Here is a 20,876-nt window from a genome sequence, read left to right as displayed (position 1 = left end):
TTGTATACATTAATAAATTTGTGTTACATTAATGCAGATCCGTGATTAGTTTGCACTTTTCAGCAGATTTTGTCTACTGCTGTCGTCAATCCTTTTATTTCATAGTTTTCTCTAGACTTCTCGCGGAATCGTAAGATGCTCGAGTTCATGAATGATTATAATTGTAAATCATTCTGCGGACATTTCTTTCTTAAGTTATTATAATTATAATTGTTATAAGTATTATAAAATTAGAATACTAAAACAAATATTAATTGTATGTATAGATACGATTAAAATTCGTGTTTCATTTTAGTGTTACTTTTGACCTTATAAGATAATAATAATAATAATAATCATAACAATAATAATTAACGTATTGAGCAATAAAACCCCATATGATTTATAATTAATATCGTTCTAAACATCTAAACATCTTATCTTCCGCGTACAATCTAGATGCTATGAAAAAAAGAAGTAGGGACGACAATAAGTAAAATTGGGCAAAAAGTGCTAATCGCAAGCCTTATTAATGTTACAACAAATATTAATGCAATAATTACTCATCATAAATGCATTAATTTTTTCACTTATTTTTTAGGCATCGTTTTGAAACCCTAATCAGTTTAAATATTTATCCTTGCAATACGTTGCAATACAAACAATTATTTTTACAGAATCAATAATAGTTCATGTCATACAATATGTCACTTAAATTTTTTGTCGATATTTGATAAGTGAAGTTGATTGAAAGAAGAAGATATATTTCGTAAAACAATGGATATAATTACAAATTTGTGTTACATTAATGCAGGCATGCGGCTGGTTTGTACTTTTCTGTCAATTTTGTCTACTGTTATCTTCATTCCTTTTGTTTTCATAGCTTCTCGCGAAAACGTAAGACTTTCGAGGAATAATTATAGTTGCAAATCATTCAGTACATACATTTTTCGCTCTCACTTTTCATTCTTTCTAAAGTTATTACAATTATAATTATAATATTGATTATTATAAAACTTAGAACACTAGAAACAGAATGCAAAATATATTAATTGTATGTGTATATACGAATAATAATTGTGTTTCATTTTAGTGTTATTTTTAACTTTATAATAATAATAATAATTATAATAACTCTACAAACTCTGTAAATGTATAGAGCAATTAAACTTTAATTTACTTCACTTTTACCGTTGTGAACTCTCGCGAGCGTCTTACGTTTCGCAAGCAATCTATGTGCAATGAAATAAAAGAAATAGGGATGGCAATAAGTAAAATCGGCCGAAAAGTTAAGCCAACCTCAAGCCTCCATTAATGTTACAACGAAAATTAATACAATAACTTATCATAAACGTATTACTTCTCACTTATTTTTTCAGGTAACCTTTTACGAATCGTCAAATTTATGAAAGCAAAGCCAATAATCTAATCAAAATCAGAATTGAAAGTTAAATGCTAATAACTAATACATGCGATATTATTAATTATCATCCTCTAATATCTTCTTCAAGATTTTTAAGTTCTTTTGACTGAATTTAAGAATTTTTTTTGTTTTCATTAAAATGATCTGCAATCACATCGATAAGAAAGTTTTTGTCTGTATTTTTATTTAAATATTATATGATTCGGAACTAGAGGTCGAACTATTGAAATAATGTTGCTTGACATAGCGGTATCACTAATTATCTCTATCACCGTTCGAATTGTCCTTAAAACTGGATTTTCTGTATTGACTTGAAAGTTCTTCTGCCTAAGTGGAACTATCTTTTTTGCGTTTACTTGGATGTTCTTTTGTCTGACGAGAGCTGTCTCTTTTACGTTTACTTGAAGATTCTTTTGAGGTGCCTCCTGACTGGCTAGACTGACTTGACTGACTAGGCTGGCTGCTTCCTGACTGACCTGAATGACTAGGATCACAAAGTGGTTGAGTAATGATGCTAGTTGATGATATGTTGATGACTTCCCAACTGTAATTTGCTGGGTCCTTAGTGCCTGTTGGAACGTCATCGGATTTATCGACAGGATTCTCAATGCATGCTGGAATGTCTTCGAATTTATCGTCAGGATCAAAATCAAGTAGTAATCTATATAAAACATAAAATAAAAATTACTGTATTAATCATTATTATAAAATATAGCTTCAATTATGTGCACAGTATTATGAAGTCTTTAAACTAATATTTTTTAAAATAATACTATTATCAAAATATCATCGAAAAAATTTGGACATTTGATATTCTCAAAAATTCCACATCCAAATACAAAAATTCTTGCCCAATTATTTAAAAAATGTTTATATTAACTCACAATTTATATTTACACATAGTGTCAGAAATTATTGACTATAATAATACTATAATAATATATAAATAAGTTAATAAATTTTAAATTTATGTATGATATTGTAATTAATAATTTAACAATAAATTAATTTAACCCGAATATACAAAATATTTGTTCGAAACATATACTATATATATATATATATATATCTGAATTTTATAATTTTATCCATGGTATACATTTTTTCTATTGTAAAAGTATATAAATTATTCAAAAGAATTAAATTAATCCATGGTATACATTTTATCCATGGTATACATTTTATCCATGGTATACATTTTTTCTATTGTAAAAGTATATAAATTATTCAAAAGAATTAAATTAATAATATTCAATTTTTGCTTACTCTTTTGGTATTATATCCGGAGGAAAGTGCTTAATTTTTTGATGATGTTTGTCGATCAAATGCTTTACGAACATGATAGCGTTCTTGGCTTTAATATCAGTTTGACATGCCTCACATCTGTGTACTTTAATCACCTCGTTTTCTCGTTGATAGTGTATGTTGTAGCCATAGTCTGTAGTAGCTTTTTCACGTATCCAGCGTCTAAATGCTTTCCAGTTTTGGAATTCAATGTTATGATCATTTTTTAAATGTTCGCTGAGGCCTTCCGGAGCACGTAGGAATGGTGTACCATCACGTGGCGTAGGTATATCAACTTTACAATAACTGCATTGTACATTTGGTTTGAGAATTAAATTTGAAGATGTTATTTTATAAATCGAATCCCACTTAAATTCTTTTCTTTCCACCCTCGTTCTATCTCGGCTAGACTTGTATTCCAGATAAGTTTTCTTGTGCTCTGGATCCTTTTCTTTATTTTCATTTATATGGTTTGTTAGATGTTCTGTTATGCATAGTCTAGGCTTATAAACTTTGTTACAAAGACTACACTCTACTTTAGATAGACTTTCTAACGTAAAATAATTCCATTTCCACTGACACATGATGTCCGTTATGTATCACCGATCGTGCGTTACTTAAGCACAAAATAAGAATTATTTCAAGCAAGAGTGTATGAAGAATACAGAAGGGGGAAAGGTCGGGGTAAGATTGTTTGTATAAATATAAATATTGACTGTCTAAATTTGCCTAACGTATTTGTCTGACTCGTTTAACATTATTTTATAATACAGGGAAGGAATTCTCATAAAAGGCATTGATATTTTTATTTATGACGTGGAATTAAAGCCGTTAAAAATTGTAATCACGTTAAATACCCTATGTAATATATCTTTAAAATTTGTCTTTAAATTTATATATCTGTTACTGAATATGTGAAGCTGTTATTAAATTTTCAACTTGAATTTTTAATCTGCGTTTAAATTACAATTAAAACAATAAGACTATAGTAAGCTGGTATTAAATTTTTTACGATTTGATATTATATTTTTAATTCAATAGTACATTCTCAATTTAACAATTTATCTTTAATCATTTCTTTATTATTAATATCTAAAAATTGTTATTTTATTAGAATTTTTAATTAAAATATTCGTAACAACTCAAATATTTAACTTTAATTATTATTCGGATGAAATAATTTTTGCCCGATTACTTACATGTTCGTTTCTATATTTTTTTTATTTTAGATATTATTGGGAAGAGGACGTTATATTCGGTTTATAAATAAATGATACATTTTTGTATTATTGTATCTAAATAAAACATTAGCTGAACAAGTTTGAGTTCACTATGTATAACACGTGCCAAATACAAGTGCAATATATATCTGGTCTAAAATAATCGCCTAAATATATAAATTCTATTATAAATATCACATTATCAATGTGCAATTTCAAATATTTTAATTATATTTTGTTTCTTACCATGATATTCGATTTATGTCAGAAATCATTTATGTTATTAAATAAAAAAGAGAAATTATTTCAAAGACGAATGTACGTAACTAGAGTGTACGTAACTTCCTATATTTAATTGACTACATTTGAATTATTTTTAGTACATATAATTGCATACTTTAATATACATTTGAATAAATAAAAATGTTATATATATATATATATATATATATATATATATATATCTTGATCAATATACATGGGACAGATTGTTTCAACAAATCCAAATTATTGCAAAAAATCTACCGTAATAGATCCATATTAATCTTCTTAGATATATAAGTAATATTAAACGACAGATATATAAAAATATAGATATATAAAAATTTTATTCGCTTGAAATCATATCTAATACATATTTAAGAAATTATATACTTAAATAAACGAGTTTCGATTCTTATTTTATAAAATTGATTTATGTCACATTAAAAACGCAAGATATAATTGTACATCAAAACATTAAAATTCTCCCGTTAATCATATGAGTTATTTAAATTAGGTTTAAACTGCTATAAGAAAGAGATCACGAAAGGCGTACTATAAAAATGTAACTATTGATACACAATCTTAATCCTAAAATTGTCTACCATTGTCAATCATTTTATTACTTTTCATTATTCGATATATATACTTGCTTATAACTGTAAGCGAGATTCGCAGTTAAATATTTACGAATATTATAAATTAAATATGGCACATTTATATAACAGTGTTATCTTATTTGTATGAATTTTCTATATAATACGATTATTGTATATATATGTTAATATATATTTGAAGATGTAAAAGTGTAATATATATGAAGGTAATATAAATATACACATTTTTCATCAATATCATACATATGCGAAAAATTGCTCCTATAAAATTTATAGTGATAGATTCATGTAACATAATCTTTTTAGATATATAAATAACATTAAATGATGGATTTATATATATATATATATATATATATATATATATATATGCAGGGTGTTCATTTTAAAGCATTCCTTTCGTTTATTTCAGAATTGATTATTTGTTACAAAAAATGCCAAAAGACGTCAATTTTATTTTCGATGGAGACATTTAAGTACATTAACAGCAATGAAATTTTTTTATCCCCTTTGTCTGTTTAATATTTCGGTATTGTTTAATTGTTTTTGTTGATATCGGAGAAAGATTTCTCCTTTTATTCTCCCTCCACTTCCGGTCTCTCTCTCTCTCTCTCTCTCTTTCTCCCCCCCCCTCTCTCTTTCTTTTTTTTCTATTTTTTCTATTTCTCTAGCACAATCTAATTTCATTTCACCGTACGTTAAATTTACATCAAATGTTTATTTTGAACATATAAATATGCGCATTGTTAAAGCTCAATTATGAAATTTATAGTTTGATTATCTCGCGGGTTAAGAATCAAAACTCGAAAACGGCCGCGGAAAACAACGCAATAATTTAGTTCGATAAAACTGCAAGAGGTGACAACAGAATACAATAATAGTACATATCGCGATAAAGTTACAGCGGGGCCCGTATATAGGGGATGTGGAATATCGAGTGAAACTGGTTTAAAACACAAAATTCATCTAGCACGTACGATCCTCGGTTCTTTGACGCGGACTGCATTTTTACTCTCTCCCTGTGTTATTCGTTATCCGTGTAATATTTACTCATTCAAGGATCAACAGCGTCGGCTTCGATTGAAATAAGAGACATGAGATTCACGTGAAAATTTAAACGTTACAACATATGACGCAGCGCGAAAGTTAAATATAATTAACTATAGACACACGCCGAGGATGCAGGAATATTTATTTACTCGAATGTAGAATGCCATTCAGAATTATCATGCCCTCGCGATAGTGGATATTTTTCTGAAATTGTAATTTTCAATAGCCGTGTATCGCGTGGCTCTGCTGTTAATATTACAAAATATTTTACTACGAGAATTTTCCCTTTTTTCTCGAAATAATTTATACACAAGAGTATAATTTATGAAGCATTTTCATATATTAAAATAAGACTCGGGGAAGTTGCAATAAATTGAAGCTCTAATTATCGAGAATTAATGAAAGCGACGAAGGACCCGATTAATGATCAAAATTGACGCCGGCGAACGAACCAGCCCCAATCCTGACGCAGACTCTCCCGATAATCGGGAGACACAAGCCGGGACTTTGAATCCGTACGACACGGTAGCGGGTGCGCGGTGGGGTCTGGTAGGAAGATTGATCAAAAGAAACCAGATCCGGCGGATGCGGATCTCCGCGCATTAACGAGGCGGAGGCAGCGCGCGCCGATTTTCGCCGAGGTTCGCGATTGTCTCTCGTCGTCGTCGTCGTCGTCGTCGTCGTCGTCGTCGTCGTCGTCGCGATATTTCACGGTATGTCGGGGGAGGATGGAAAGAACGGAGAGAGCGGGGGAGAGAGACTTGGGGCTAGGGGAACGTCGAGGGCAGGGGGGCGGCGAGATTTTCAACTCTTTGCTGATTAAAGCGAATTTCCTATGGCTCTCGCTACCGGGTAATCCGCTTGGTGGGTTTAGCGGCGGCAACGGCGGCGGCGACGGGGGTACCGACCACCTCCGTTTCCCTATCTCACGCAGAACCGTGTACGTATATATAACGTACGTGTGTGACGCGCGTGTGTACGCACGGGTACCGTATATCTGTGTGCGTGTGTGTGTGCCGCCGCTCTGATTTAAATTTATTTACATTTGTCCCTTTTCTATACGGCGCGCTTCCTGCGCGGCGCTATGTACCCCGTCGGCGCTATTGATTTTGTCCTCACTCACGAGCCACCTACTCCCCCACAGGTCCACTCCCTTCGCCCCTGGCCCGCCACCCATCGGCGCTCTTCTCTCCCCCTCCCCCCGCTCTTCTCTTCTCCGATGCCCCTTCCGAGTAAACCCCCACATTCGCGACGTCGGGTTTTAGCCGCGGAAATTTGCCGTTACGAAATTCATCGATCGCGCCCTTTCCGCTTAGTTTCAAAAAGCCGTAACGTGACGTAACGTCGCCCCTGCAATGACGCGAAGATGGCGAAGCAGCGCGGGGTTGAGGGTGCGCTCGAGCGTGTTTGATGAGAGGAAATGAGAGTGCGCGGTGGTTGGACAAATTTTTAGGTCGCGCGGGATGGAATTATTGTCAAATCGGTCCGCAGGCTAAGATTTGACACTAAGATTTCCTCAGATTCCTTCAGATTCCTTCAGATTAATAGATTGATTTGTCGGGGAGATTGACTCGCGTTATTTCTAGCTCTCGCGGAGGCACGAATCCCATATGTAACGTAACTTCTTTTTCCTATACGATCCATGCGAACCGACGCATGTGGATCGTTTCGCAGAGGAAATTAACAATGTCGGAAGTTAAATATGAATACCCTGCCGGGGAGCGCTAGGTGAGTACAGATAGGATATATACGTCGTGACGTCAGATGAATCGTGAGATCCAATCGGCTTCTATCCGCGCGCTTATAAGAATTTTACAACAGCGTGTATAAATATACTTCGCCGCTATCTCCAAGTTGGCTATGTGGAGCAGAGTTATCGCCGCGTCGTGTTTCTCTCTGCAAAAACGCTACGCTCGATCGTGAGATCGAGTATGTTGCGCAATCGTTTCTTATTTTCTTACCATCTCGAGGGCGAGCGCATTTCGGTAACTCGTGCCGGCCGCGACCGGAATAAGAATCGTTTCCGGATATTTTTATTTAAGCGAATTTTTTTTTTTTTTTACTCCTTTTTCGTTAAACCGCCCGCCGGGGGCGCACGAACCAACCTGGAAATGGAAGAAAAATTCGAGAAGTCAGAGGGAGAGGGAGATATGGAAAGCAAACATTCGTGCAGTAGCCACGATAAGGTGGATCGTTGATAATCCCGTTGCTTGCGCTATCGAAGCTGAAAATCTCACTTTATCGCGTCTGTAGTTCAAATAACATCCTGTTTTTATGAACAACGCATTGCGCGAATAAATACACGAGACGTCCGCGGTACGTGACACTTCCGGGCGAAATGTAGTTGTAAGATATTATGTTTATTATTATCTCTTATGAAGTTGCCTTGTTATTCCGTGGAATTAGGTTATCAGACTAGAATTCTAATTAAAACTTCATATTTCAGAATTTCATATCATATTAAATATCACATTGCATATTATGCGTATCAAGTTTCTCTTTGTTTTTTTTTCATTTATTAAAATATCTTAATGTACTCAAAAATGTAATCAACTTGAACCGATTATAAAACGAAAATATTTCTCTTCGTAAACACATCAGAGCTTTGTAAAATATTGAGACATGTAATAAAAAAGAAATACAAAATTCAATTAAATAAAACAGCACACGTACTAATGAGATGTCAGGTATAATCGAGTTTTACAAAAATGATTTCACAGTTCGCTTTTCTAAAATATTCCATATTATCGGAAGGATATATTTGGAAAATGAAAATATTCGCGGAGTGCTGTTATCCAAAATTTAGTATCGAAACTCTTTTGAAATTACATTTTATAGAGGCAATTCGTTCTGCGCCGCACCGGGATTGGTTTGCATTAATAATGTCTTTATGGGGGCGCACCGGTGACCCCGAAGTCAGCGGTCTGACTCGATTTTTCGTGGTGCTACAGAAACGATCGTCAACGAAAACACGTTTGAAAAGAGCGATATAAACTGCTTTTACATCGCGTCATCATAGCATTTCGTAGCCGTATACCAGGAAGGAGACGTAAATATAAACACTAAGTATTTTCTCTCGCAAGTATTTTCGAAAGCATTATTCACAAGTGACTTTTATTACAATATCTTTAGAGTACATATCGATTGTATAAATTAATGAAATATCTTTTGCAAAGTATCGGTGATTTTTTTATGTAATTTCACAGAGAATTTATTAGCATACAATTAATTCGTAAGAAGGAGGAGGAGAGAGAGAGTCGCGGATAAATGTATTCAAAACTTTTCCGAAAGAGCTTCGGAGCACGGAAAGGAAAAGTTGGAGATTAATCCGTGATTCTGCGTGAAATTTGAAATTCGGATTAACGCGAATTAACGGCGGTGTAGTTATACGCCAGGCTATTATCGCGATAAAACCAACAGGCGACCGCGCAACATGGATATCGCGAAATAAAGTTTCCGACGCCCGGGGGGTTTGAGACTTATGAATGATTCATTACTCAAACAGATACAGAGCGCGAGACGGTCGGGGTGAGAAAAAGTTGCCGAACGTTATTCGAGCCGCGACGAGAGACGTAAGGCCAGTGTCGGAGGCGATCCACCGGCGCTCTTCAGTGATCGAACTCGACCTTTTCGCGGCCTGAAAATGCAACTCCGCGTCGTTATTCGACGATAAACATAATTCGCCCGAGCGAAAAAGCGTCTCTCTTTCGCGCTATGTTTCCTCGCGATCGCTTTACGATCGATTCGTTCGCTTGCGAAATATTACTTACCGTCTCTAGGATCTGCGAAAGAGAGAAGTAAACGCCGTCTACCTTCAGGCTCGTAAAATAGATATCGAAGGGTGGGAAAATGCACTTTATGCGCGCGCGCGTGCCTGCGCTCTGAATCGTTGACTCGTCTAGTTATCGGTATTTTTCGTTGCGAAATATTCCATTTCTCATCTGGGTCTGGCAACGCGGGCGGAACGAGTGCCTTCTTCGATGATATCGTAAAAATCAGGGAATAGCGCCATAAAAGGTTTGCCCGCGCCGCGCGTTTACGCACGTGCGGGGAGGATTTTCCCGGGGCGTCTCCTCTCCCCGAGATGTGCCGTACCGTCTGGTCCCACGGTCCGTGTCCGCAAGTTAAGGATACGCATTAAACTTTACTTAGGGCTTAACCGCCATCGAGCGCGAAGTCTTGGTTCTATTTGGGGTCAAGAACTTCTGAAGTACCGTAGTTATCTTCTGTATTATAAATGCATATCGTGCGCGCATACAACCCGCTGAATGGCACCCTGTAAACGAACTTCAATATGATGAGAGCATAAATGAAACTTTTAATTCTGCCCTGCGAAACATTTATGCGATGGATTATATCCTAGTTTGCAGTTAACGCCCGCGTTTGATCGATATGGAAATAATTGAGAATAATCTTATAATGTAGGGGTGTCGATTTTTTATGTCAAATACTATCTCGAAATTGTCGAAATAAAAATTTGAGAAAATCTAGAGTTAAGAAACTTGATATTATATTTCTAAAATAAACACATACATATGCATATATTATGTAGATTTTGTTATTTTATTTTAAAGAATTATTTAAATTAACTTTTCAGTCATATAAAACAAATATTATCGTTCTCTTCCATGTAAATTTCTCGTTTAAAACTAAACTTGATAAAATCAAGAGAAGAGTCCAATCTGTTTGGAAGAATTAAATACAAAACACGTTTGAGAGAAAATAAGCGAATCTCGCGCGTGCATTCTCTTCTTGTACTTTACACATCTAACGTAAAAAGCATAAAGGTTAACGTGCCCGTTCAAGGAAAACGCATCAGTTCGAGAACAAAAGCTAGCGCTGGGAGAACGAGTATAAATCTACACCTTACCCCGGAGGCATCACGAACTCGGCAAACATGAGGCAGGAGAAATTACCTGACGCGCGCGCGCGGACCACCTCCCTATACACATGCAATACATAAATTTAACTTACGCATAAATCCACGCACGTGTATTACGAAAGCGTGTCGAAAAGATAATAACTCGGTTTTAAGCGTCCCTCCGCCTCTCTCGCGGACTAGAGGAGTCTAAACGTACACATCGTGGGAAGAGGGAGAAGGAAAGAGAGAGGAAGAGTGACGAGAAGCCGACAGCAATTACATCTAAATGCCGGTCGCTTCCAGGAATCGTCCTGTTTTAAGCTCGTCTCTAACACGTCCGACTTAACGTCACGTTACGAGTCCGATCTCGCCAGCGGCGATTCGGTTATCTCGCGCTGCCTCACCGTGGCTTACATCGCGGCGACACGCTCTCCCTAGGACGACGCGCACGATGTTCCTTCTCACGACGATCGATCGATAAAAGTCAGAGACTGGTTCTACGTCGATGAGAATGTGGGTTACTGCGGGAGGAAGTAAACTCCGGAGTGTCCGAGCGCGAGTAGTTCATTGCACCACCTGGGTGGGAGGCTGCAGGGGTTTCCGTGACGAGTCGATAATCCACTTTTCCGTGATACGCCGAGGATAGTATCATTCGGAGCTTAACGAATTCCCCGTCTCGTTTCAGCGAGCTTCGCGTCTCCCTCTTTCGACAGCATCGCCGATACGTTGCAGAGACGCGTTAATTAATAATACGCTTCGAATGTAACTCGATTTCCTTGAGCGAAGTTTGACGTATTTTCGAGGATATATTGTCCCGTTTACAATGATTAGCCGTGTAAATGAACGCACCGCGATAGCATCCTACCACTTGCAAAGACCTTACAAAGATCTCGGCCGAGACAAGGGACATCGACGACAACGACGACGAAGACGAAGACAACGTGGCTAATGAGAATCTACGACGGATGATAAAGTCAAGCCTGAAGTTCCGAGACGGGGGAACCGCGAGAAGGGAAGAAGGCAAGAGGGGCGGGACGGCAACTCTCCCGCATAAGCTGACCAAGTTAAGTAATTTGCGCGCTCGGCGAATAAGTCATAACTAAGGTAGATTGTGACTAATTGTGTCCCAGGTGAGGGTCACCGCACGTTTTGCTGAACGTTTCCGGCCACCAAGACGCGTGGAGATCGCTAATAAGTCGGTTAAACTAAAATTTGGGCCAATCGTGAGTTGGCTGAGCGAAATGACATCGCCACCTGGGTCCCTTTTGCGCGATGGTGTCAATCTCGAATTTGAATTGGGTCAACTTCCGTTTTCCTCCAGCAACGAGAGAAGGCTCGGTCTTCGTGCCGCGGTGCAAAGTCATTGCGTGTTTTACGATGGCGGAAGTGTATCCTCGTTTATACTAATTGACAAAGTTTTCAGACTAACTGCGCGAGAGCAAGAGATGATTGAGATCATTTGTATGCAGAATTGTTATTCTCTCTCTCTCTCTCTCTCTCTTTCTTTCTCTCGCGATTTGAGAAATGTGAAAATCTAAGAATGAATTTCTCGCAAAATCCAGGCGCGAACGCGTAAAGCAAAATTATACTTTTGAAATAACACGACGAATGAGAATTTTATACGGAAAAAGTACCAGTTATTTTTATGTGTAAATAATTATAAATTTTTCAAATGGAAACGGAAAAAAAGCTAGTTTATAGAGAGTTATAAGATCCGGAAGATTAAATATAAAAACCACTCACACCACTCTCTCTCTCTCTCTCTGTCGTCGCGATGCAATTACAGCAATTAAAATTTCAGCGTCGCGCTAAAAAGAGTAAAAAATGCAAATCTGCAAATATAAAGACTACTTTCCGTGCGCGACGCTTTGCGTCGCTTAACGAACGAACGGCATCGATCCGTGAAGGGAGCACGCTTCGCGCTGCCCGCGCGGTTGCACGTGCATTCTACCGCCTTCAAAGTTCCAGCGCTTGAAAGGCAACGCGCGTCGCTCGAGACGCTCCAAATTAAATCTCAACCTTGTTAGTATTATGTTAACAATCGCGCCGCCGACTTCGTTCGTTCGCTTTAGCCCAGTTTTCGTTGTTCATTGTTGAAAAACTCGCGACCTGCCGCCGCGCAAAGCCACTTTAGCCAAGACAAGACGTAGAAACGGGAAAGAGAAACGGATTTGTGGAGATCCCTCTTGCCTTTCTGTCCTCTCTCTCTCCTTCTCTCTCTCTCTCTCTCTCTCTCTTTCTCTATCTCGCGTTCACCTTTAATAGATTTTCGCCCCTGCCTTTTGTTGCGAACGGCGAGAGCAGACGATGACCCAACCCCCGTCAGACTTCTGTGCTCCTCGCTTCCTTCCCTCATTCGTCCGCTCGTTTCTCCTGCAGTCGTTTTCTATTTACTTTCAAGACTTTGTGAATCGTGTTGCGTTAGCTGGCTAGCTAGACGCCGTTCTATTCCGCACTGTCGTCGCCGTACTGTCATCTCCGGCCATCCGGTACCGAACAACCGCGTCTCGCGTCTCGCAAAGAGAGAGAGAGAGAAAGTTCTTCATCCCGGAACCCCGGAAAATAAACTCATGATTTAAAGCGTCTGAAAAAGAGATCTTTATTTCGCGCAACGCCCTTATTTCTGCGCCGTCCGGGACAACTAAGGCCTGATTAATGGCCGTTAGTTTTATTCGTTCTCCCGGTCGAGCAACCACGCCGCTCGGCTGACCTTTATCTCGATGCTCTCGGAGGCCGACTACCCCGTGTTGTATCTAGTATTACTCAACCTGCGCGTGGGTCATGGAGTGACTTTAATAAAAAAAGTGGCTGCTACGTACCGTTCATGCGCTCGCTAAAGTTAACTTCGACCTATGCCTCGCTTGTCCGTCTGTTTTACGCAAGCGTTGTTGCATCAATTCATTCATCGAAGCGCTCCGAGCTAATTAGATAATTGCTTTTTTACACGCGATACGATATAGCAAAAATGATGAACCTTTAGCGGAGCAATAATGCGCCACGTGTTGCTAAAATGATTTTTGCCTCGCTGAGAATTTATCGTTGAAGACATTCATTGATGTTAGATTTGCCGAATGAGAGGAGCGATCGATACAAGACAATGTTAAAATTGCTTTGATAATTCATCGTCCGATTGAATCCGAATCAATTGTGAACCCAATGCGAACTCATTACCGATTCAACGAATAAATTTTAATTCATGCGATCTTCTTACACGAATAATAATAATTTATCCGATTATATTACGTTAGTAGCCTATAATACTTGGAAATGTGAAAGGCACAATCACGACGATCTTTTTCTCCTCTCTCGCAAAATGTAACGATCCTAATTCCGTAAACTCCATCTTGCCGTGGAACCTTCGTTAATTGTCTCAACTCGCTGGCGCAAGCAGATTCGTACTTTAGTCGACATTCGAATTGGAGCGCAAAGTGCACTGCGGGTGATTGTTTAGATAGAGGGTCGTCTCCTGTCTCGAGAACAATTAAACTACAACGTTCTTATCTTCTGTCTCGAATACGTGACATTTCGCGAATAAAAGAGTTTGGAAATGATGTTGCTTGAAATATCCGCTAGTGTATATATTACATTTTTCTATTTTTTTTTATTCTTTTTATTTTTTATAGGTAGATGTTCATGGAAAAAAAATTTCATATTTTATATCACTACATACATGAATGTTTACACGAATTCTTAGAATAGAAAAACTATTACATTACACAACACACAATTGTTACAACGTGTTTCAATTTTTTATTTAAAATCGATTTTCCATAAAAATTGAGTGTAACTATTTGTTTTCTGTGAGAGAAAGAAGAGAGAGATAGTTGTTAAAATCTGAAATTATATATAGATTGTGCAATAAAGTTTCTTTATATTTGCAATCGATAGTTAACTCGCGGCGATCTTGTAACTGTTAACTATTAATTAATTATAGCTTGAACGCTATCGATGTTCATTTGGCTAATAAGATTTTTCTCATCATTTTCCATATTATTAATTGAAGCTCATATACAACTATAGTCATGAAATTATGTAGATATATTAACGAAAAAAAAAATCTGATCTAAATAATATCTTAAACGATTAAAATATATTAATTTTTATAAAGACAAAAATCTATTAATGCTTTAAAACAAATAATCTTTTTCATATCGAGAAATGTCCAAATACATTTACTACGTGTTGGAATTACCTTGATAAAGCTTACTGTTATACTAATGCAGATTGAGTAACCAAAATGGAATACTAAGGTGACCCGGTATCTGCGAGTGGATGTGCCAGAGTGCTGTCGGAGAGGTGGTATGCATATAACGCAGGCGTACGCCGATGATACACGGGAGTGTTTGTGATGTATAAATTGATGCGGGGGAGGTAAAAGCCGGAGGATAGACATTGTTGATACAGCACGAAACGCCAATGGACAAAGTGGTTATTACGTTTCCTCGTTATCTGTAGGCGCGTTTCAAATTAGCGCCTACTCGTACGTGCATATATATATTAGGTCAAAAGTATACGCAAAGTGTATAATGTTCGTTGGAACGAAGTCTTCCTAACACTTCAAGGTATACCTTTACGTATATATACGTTCTCGGAGTACAACCTTAATACAAGCACCATCCGTCTGTCTTATGTTCTCTTGAAACAAAAATTGCTCTTCCTTTCCAGACTGTTGTTTCTCAGATCAACGATGCATATTCTCAGAAACAGAGAACGATGTTTAACCTTCCACGTCGGCGATGAAGGAAAATCATGAAAAAAGTACAGCGTTATGAAAACACCAATTAAGCGATATCGAGTAAATAAATGGAGAATATATTATAATTTTCTTTATCTAATATTATCACATTTTGTATGCGTAAAAATTATTAATATTTCATAAAAATACTTGGTGCTCTCGAGATGTGAAGAAAACAATTAGATATGTAACCGTTCTAATCATGCACTGGAATCAGACTGAAACTTTGAATTACAACTCAAAACACCTTCCTACGTGTATATCGCGCGCCTCCGCTTCGCGCAAGTGTATTATTCTACAAGCAGACGAATGTCGTTATCTCGAAACAACCCTCTTAGACATTACTGCCGGCAGGAACGAATAACGAAAAGTTACACGAGGGAGAGGGAGGGGGGGGGGGATCGGCGAACATTCTCCGGCGTTCATTAAGAATTGGCGCGAGCCTCGAGAGCCGACCTACGGGCGCTGGCTGACGTTACGACCGATCGGCAGGCGGCGGTAGTTAATTAAATCAGAATCAACATCGAATTAAATCGAAGCCATGCCCGTGCCTCGCCAGGCCGGGAATCGTCTCTTATTCCACGTAGCGCCGTTTCCAAGCGCCAGCGAAAACTTCAAACGAGAAAGGAAAGATAGGAAGACTCGGCAGTAGTTGAGGGAATTGCCAAGACGCGGTCGTGTGGGATGGGAAGGGAGGAGGAGAGGAAGTGGTATATGGAAAGAGGGGGGGGGGAGAGAAGGAGATTCGCAAGCACCTACATCGGCTGCATCCGACCGGGTACCTAAGGCACCTAACCGAATCTGGACCCTGCTCCTTCCTGCCTCCCCTCCCTCTCTTTCTCTCTTCCTACTCCCCCTCGTGCTTCTTTGCTTCGCCCGCGTCCGTTGCTTCCTTCCTTCCTTCCTTCCTTCCTTCCTTCCTTCCTTCCTTCCTTCCTTCCTTCCTTCCTTGCTTCCTTCCTTCGTTCCTTCCATTCCAAGTTTCCAATGTATAATTCCGAACTTTCCGCCGACAATGGCAGTTCTCCGCAGTTCCGCAACACAATTGATCGCTTCGCCTCCGCGATTCGCCTCCTACTTTATACTCTGTTCCAACGGGGAGGAAGCTGTGGGATTGAAAGGACTCTGGGACCCGGAGGTGCCTAGATGCGCGAGTTGAATATAGGTACGTGCTTACGGATCACGCCGGGTTTGTATCTTCGCGGACGATTTCGCGAAACTGACGATTTCGTTCCTATGCGCGTAAAGAATCGGTTTAACATATGTTAACGTTATGTATTTAAATATTCTCGTGATTTATCGAAATTTTTTAAATTATTCTCCAAAGTGCTCATATATCCTCATTATAAGAATGTAAGAAACTTTCCGGGTAAAACGTTTTGTTAATCGAATCGCCATTTTCTCGGACTAGTTTTATCAAAGAACATACTTGTTTATTTAGTCGAACGAAAGAATTGTCGCATTTAAATATCGTTACTATTTTTGTAGACATTTCGGTGAAATAATTTTGCCAGAAATTAAGGCGAATATTGTGCGAAACGATGCAGACTACGTTAATTGCCTGCTGCTAAACTGCTCGAGTTGACTAAGCTAAATAAATCAATTAAACGTAACACGGTTACGTTATTACTGCGGCTCCTGCTAAATATTCCCCAAAGCTCTCGCAAAACAGCCGCCGCAATTAAGCTAGTACTGGATTCGCGTAAGCCGTGTAAATCCGCTATTAACGACATAGAACAATGTAAATGCCAACATCGGGGATGCGCCGAGAACACGCGACCAGTTCCTTCCCTCTATACCCCATCCGATGCATTCGTAGAATGACACTGACCCTCGATCTAACCATGCGACCCACAGACTGGATCTTTTCACGCGATAACGGAAAAAAAGTGTCATAAATCACGTTCGCTCGCGCGGAATCCGTAGTTGGAACGCGAAGCGAAGGGTCCGAGCGCGGGGAGCGAGGCTCGAGGGGTGAAACGTGCCGAGAAATAGCTCGTACGAGACTCTATGGAACGAGTCGCAAATTTATCACGCGGCTATCACGTTGTCTTCCGAAGCGTGGCATAACTAGTGTACCTGAGATCCTATCTCGACTTCTGACCGGCGTGGATCGAGGGTTGGATGAGTATATTAGACGGCGGATCCCGTTTGAATTCTCCTTGCACCCCCCCCCCCTTCCTCCTGACGAATGTGGCGTAGACACGCGCAGCGACTCGGGGCGCACATCCGGCTACGAATATTCATTCGTCGTGATGTGAACCGGCGTCTACCTTGACCTCCCCGTCTCACGATATACGCGGCTGGTGAATTCAGTTCAGACACCGTCGGTGAATATCGCCCCCGATAGTCGGTATATATAGCTCGTGTCCAGCTCGGCTGTCGTGACATACGCGACATACGACATTGCGTGCCGCGTATGAGAGTCGATGAATTGACCCGACGTTATTACGACACGTGCGATCCTACCACGAGATACACGCTGTAACGTGTAATCGAATATGTTACGTTTAGAGGCCGAGTATTCGATTAACGTGAAATATTTCTATTTTCTGATTCTACGAGCATTTATTTACGTCGAAACGCGCGCCGGTACGTTTAATATTAATAGAGAAACACACGATGTGGCGATGACACGTGAAATACAAACAAGCGTAATGATTCGTTCTCGCGCGGCTCCCTTTCTACGATGTGCGACTTATAATTAAATAAAAAGAAAAAAAAGATGGCAAAATTATTTCTTTTTCTTGCTCGCGTAGTTACACACAAATGAGAATTTGCTTCGTACGGATTTAGATAAAGTTGAAAAACTGGACGCTGTTATTCGGATTTTACGACAGATTATAACTTCGGGGACGGTAATTAAGTGCTCGGCTCTCTTCCGCTCTTGTAAACGTGTTGCCTGGCTAGCCTTTTTGGCGGACCACCATGGAATTTTAAGTGGAATTGGGGGATTGTTTAATTCGCGTCGACGTTGGGGTAGGTTTTCCCCGCCGCTCCTCGACGTTTTCAGCATTTTCCATAATGCCTACATGAATTCACCCTCACGCGTATTAGCATTTTAATTAGAAAGATCTCCAATTCGACATTCCTATGACAATTTAATTGCCAAGCGTAATTAATACGGGATCCCTATTCTTGTTAGATGCTTAAAATGTGCTTGCCGCAAGCACATTATTGTCTTATTGTTAAATGTAATAGTGCGGAGAAAGTTGGACAAAAGGAGACATTTTGAAATCTTTTACATTAGTTTCAAAATTAAAAAAAAAATAAAATAAAAATAATAAATAATAAAAAAATAAACATAATAAATAATAAATAATAAAAAATAATAAAAATTAGTAAAAAATAATATAATCTGTTTTCTCCCATTTATACTTGAACCTACAGTTTATTACCTACAGTTATGATACAAATAGTAATACAACATTATTATCTAAATTTAAAATTGTCGCTATTAGTGCATTTTATACATGAGGAGAAATCTTGTCTATTACATCTATCAGACAAATTATATTCTAATTCGTTGAATAGAGTGCTTTATAATTCCGATTGCTCGTCTTCCGTGAAACGAAATATCCGAGAAGTGCTGTGACCGTCACTTCCTGCACGTCAACCCCGATTTCTGTCGCAATTCCCAGGAAGCTTTTTATCGGAGGGCGGTGCAGAGGCGCTATCGCTGTCCCACGACACACGATCGTAAATTTCTCGCACCAAGTGCAGAAAGGGCGCCGTAAAGGGCTAAGACGAGAGACCGGGTTAAGAGAGAGAAGGAACGAGAAGAGCTAGAGGAGGATAACGAGCAAACATCTACACGCACTTATCGTTGGGAAGGGCTAACCGCAAAATAACGGGTTGCAGGCCGCGAACAGTTAATGCAAAGGGGGGGTGTCGAAACCCCCAACGCGATACGCCTCGCTCGATTTTTTAGCCGGCCTATCAACCACCGATTTCTCCCCTCCTTCTTTCTTCTTCTCTGCCTCTCTTCCCCGCTATCTCGTAATGTAAACGTATCGGACGCGCGTTAACAACCTGCAATTTTTTTCACGGGGAATGATCAAACGCCACCGATAAGGCCTTCGGATTCGCTTGGACGCACACCCTTTTACGCCAAGGGATGATAACGATCTCCAAACTCGCGTTTCTAGGTAGCAGTGACACATTAATGTAATACTACGATAACACTCACGTTATGATGGCCGGCAAGAGCAGTCCTTTCATTGCGCGTGAGATCTCTTTGAATTAATTGATAAACTGTAAACTCGCTATTCTTTCCAAAATTTTCTACAAACTGTGATATAAAGAAGAAAAATTAGCATTAAAATAGCATTGATAGAAATAAATGCATACTGTTAAATTTATTTTATTATGACATTGAATTTTATTAAAACAAACTCGATTTATAAATTATTTTTACACTTTCTCGAAACGAATCAAGACTAATTCGGGAACAATTTTATCAAATTATTTCATAAATTAGATAAATTAAAGATTGACCGTTCAAAAATAATTTTATTAAAACAAACTCGATTTATAAATTATTTTTACACTTGCCCGAAACGAATCAAGGCTAATTCGGGAACACTTTTACAGTATTATTTCGTAAATTAGATAAATTAAAGATTGATCGTTCAAAAATAATTTTATATTATGAATTTTGCGACAAATTTGGAGATTTTCATCGTTAATAAAGATGTCATAAATATACAACTCTCTTATTTCAAGAATTACTCTGTAAACATCTAGATAAAAGTCTAGAAATATCGCCACATAATGCACGTTGTACTGAATTGTCGCATATCTAATAAATTACAATGTTATTATATATAATTACAAGTACTTTATTACAAAAGAAAACATAACTGTGATAACTTAATAAAATATTACATTTTTATAAAATAATTTTATAACTTACTGATAGCTTGCGCAGAGTTATAAGATTGAGAAAATTATATATAATAATATATAATTAGTACTTGCTTGAAAGAGTATATTTTTAAAGTCTAATCTGTGCTGAAACCTTTCGAAGGATAGATACATCTTACTACAAGATTGACTTTCTTATATCAGGATTTTCGATGCAAAGAACGAGAGGATGAAAGAGAGGACACCTTTTGCCGTCTGTTTACCCGGCCGTCTAGGCCGTCCGCAATAAGGGAATCAGTAGAAACGTGGAATTCGTTTCGGCAGGCAGAGCTAGTTTCTCGTGCCGCGCGGAAAACATCGAAGAAAATTCAGAGAAAAAGAAGAAAAACGAAGGAGAAACGGTAGGAGACAGAGAGGCAGGCCGCGATTGGGGGGTGAGAGTAGTGACTTGAAGCGGGAGCGAAGCTCGTCGGAAGACGGATAGATAAAGAGTAAAGGGGAGAGTCGAGAAGACGAAAAGAAGACGGCTCGGGGATGGGCGAATGGGCTTCTCGCGAAATGAGAAGAGACTTTATCCATC

General features: G+C 38.4%; 2 protein-coding genes across 9 annotated transcripts in view; one reads left to right on the top strand and one right to left on the bottom strand.

Moving 5' to 3' along the window:
- Positions 1–20,876, top strand: part of LOC105259560 (teneurin-m) — a 708,083-nt gene that overhangs the window by 534,643 nt on the left and 152,564 nt on the right. The gene's annotated exons all lie outside the window — the stretch shown is intronic.
- LOC105259558 lies at positions 1,585–2,807 on the bottom strand. Its single transcript, XM_011271551.3, has 2 exons — positions 2,669–2,807; positions 1,585–2,063 (listed from the first exon to the last, which is right to left on the bottom strand). The coding sequence occupies exons 1-2, from the start codon at positions 2,740–2,742 to the stop codon at positions 1,730–1,732; spliced, it is 408 nt and encodes a 135-aa protein (XP_011269853.3). The 5' UTR covers positions 2,743–2,807; the 3' UTR covers positions 1,585–1,729.

This window comes from Camponotus floridanus, unplaced genomic scaffold (genome assembly GCF_003227725.1).
Source record: "Camponotus floridanus strain SB8 unplaced genomic scaffold, Cflo_v7.5 scaffold4, whole genome shotgun sequence".
In the NCBI taxonomy this organism is placed as follows: Eukaryota; Metazoa; Arthropoda; class Insecta; order Hymenoptera; family Formicidae; genus Camponotus; species Camponotus floridanus.
This window is presented reverse-complemented; position numbering and strand designations above follow the sequence as displayed.

Bases quoted from the DNA above. Each gene is read 5' to 3' on its own strand.
- LOC105259558 (XM_011271551.3), bottom strand. From the start codon at position 2,742: ATGTTCGTAAAGCATTTGATCGACAAACATCATCAAAAAATTAAGCAC. The intron at 2,064-2,668 runs GTAAGCAAAAAT...TGTTTTATATAG, and splicing joins CCGGATATAATACCAAAAGA to ATTACTACTTGATTTTGATC.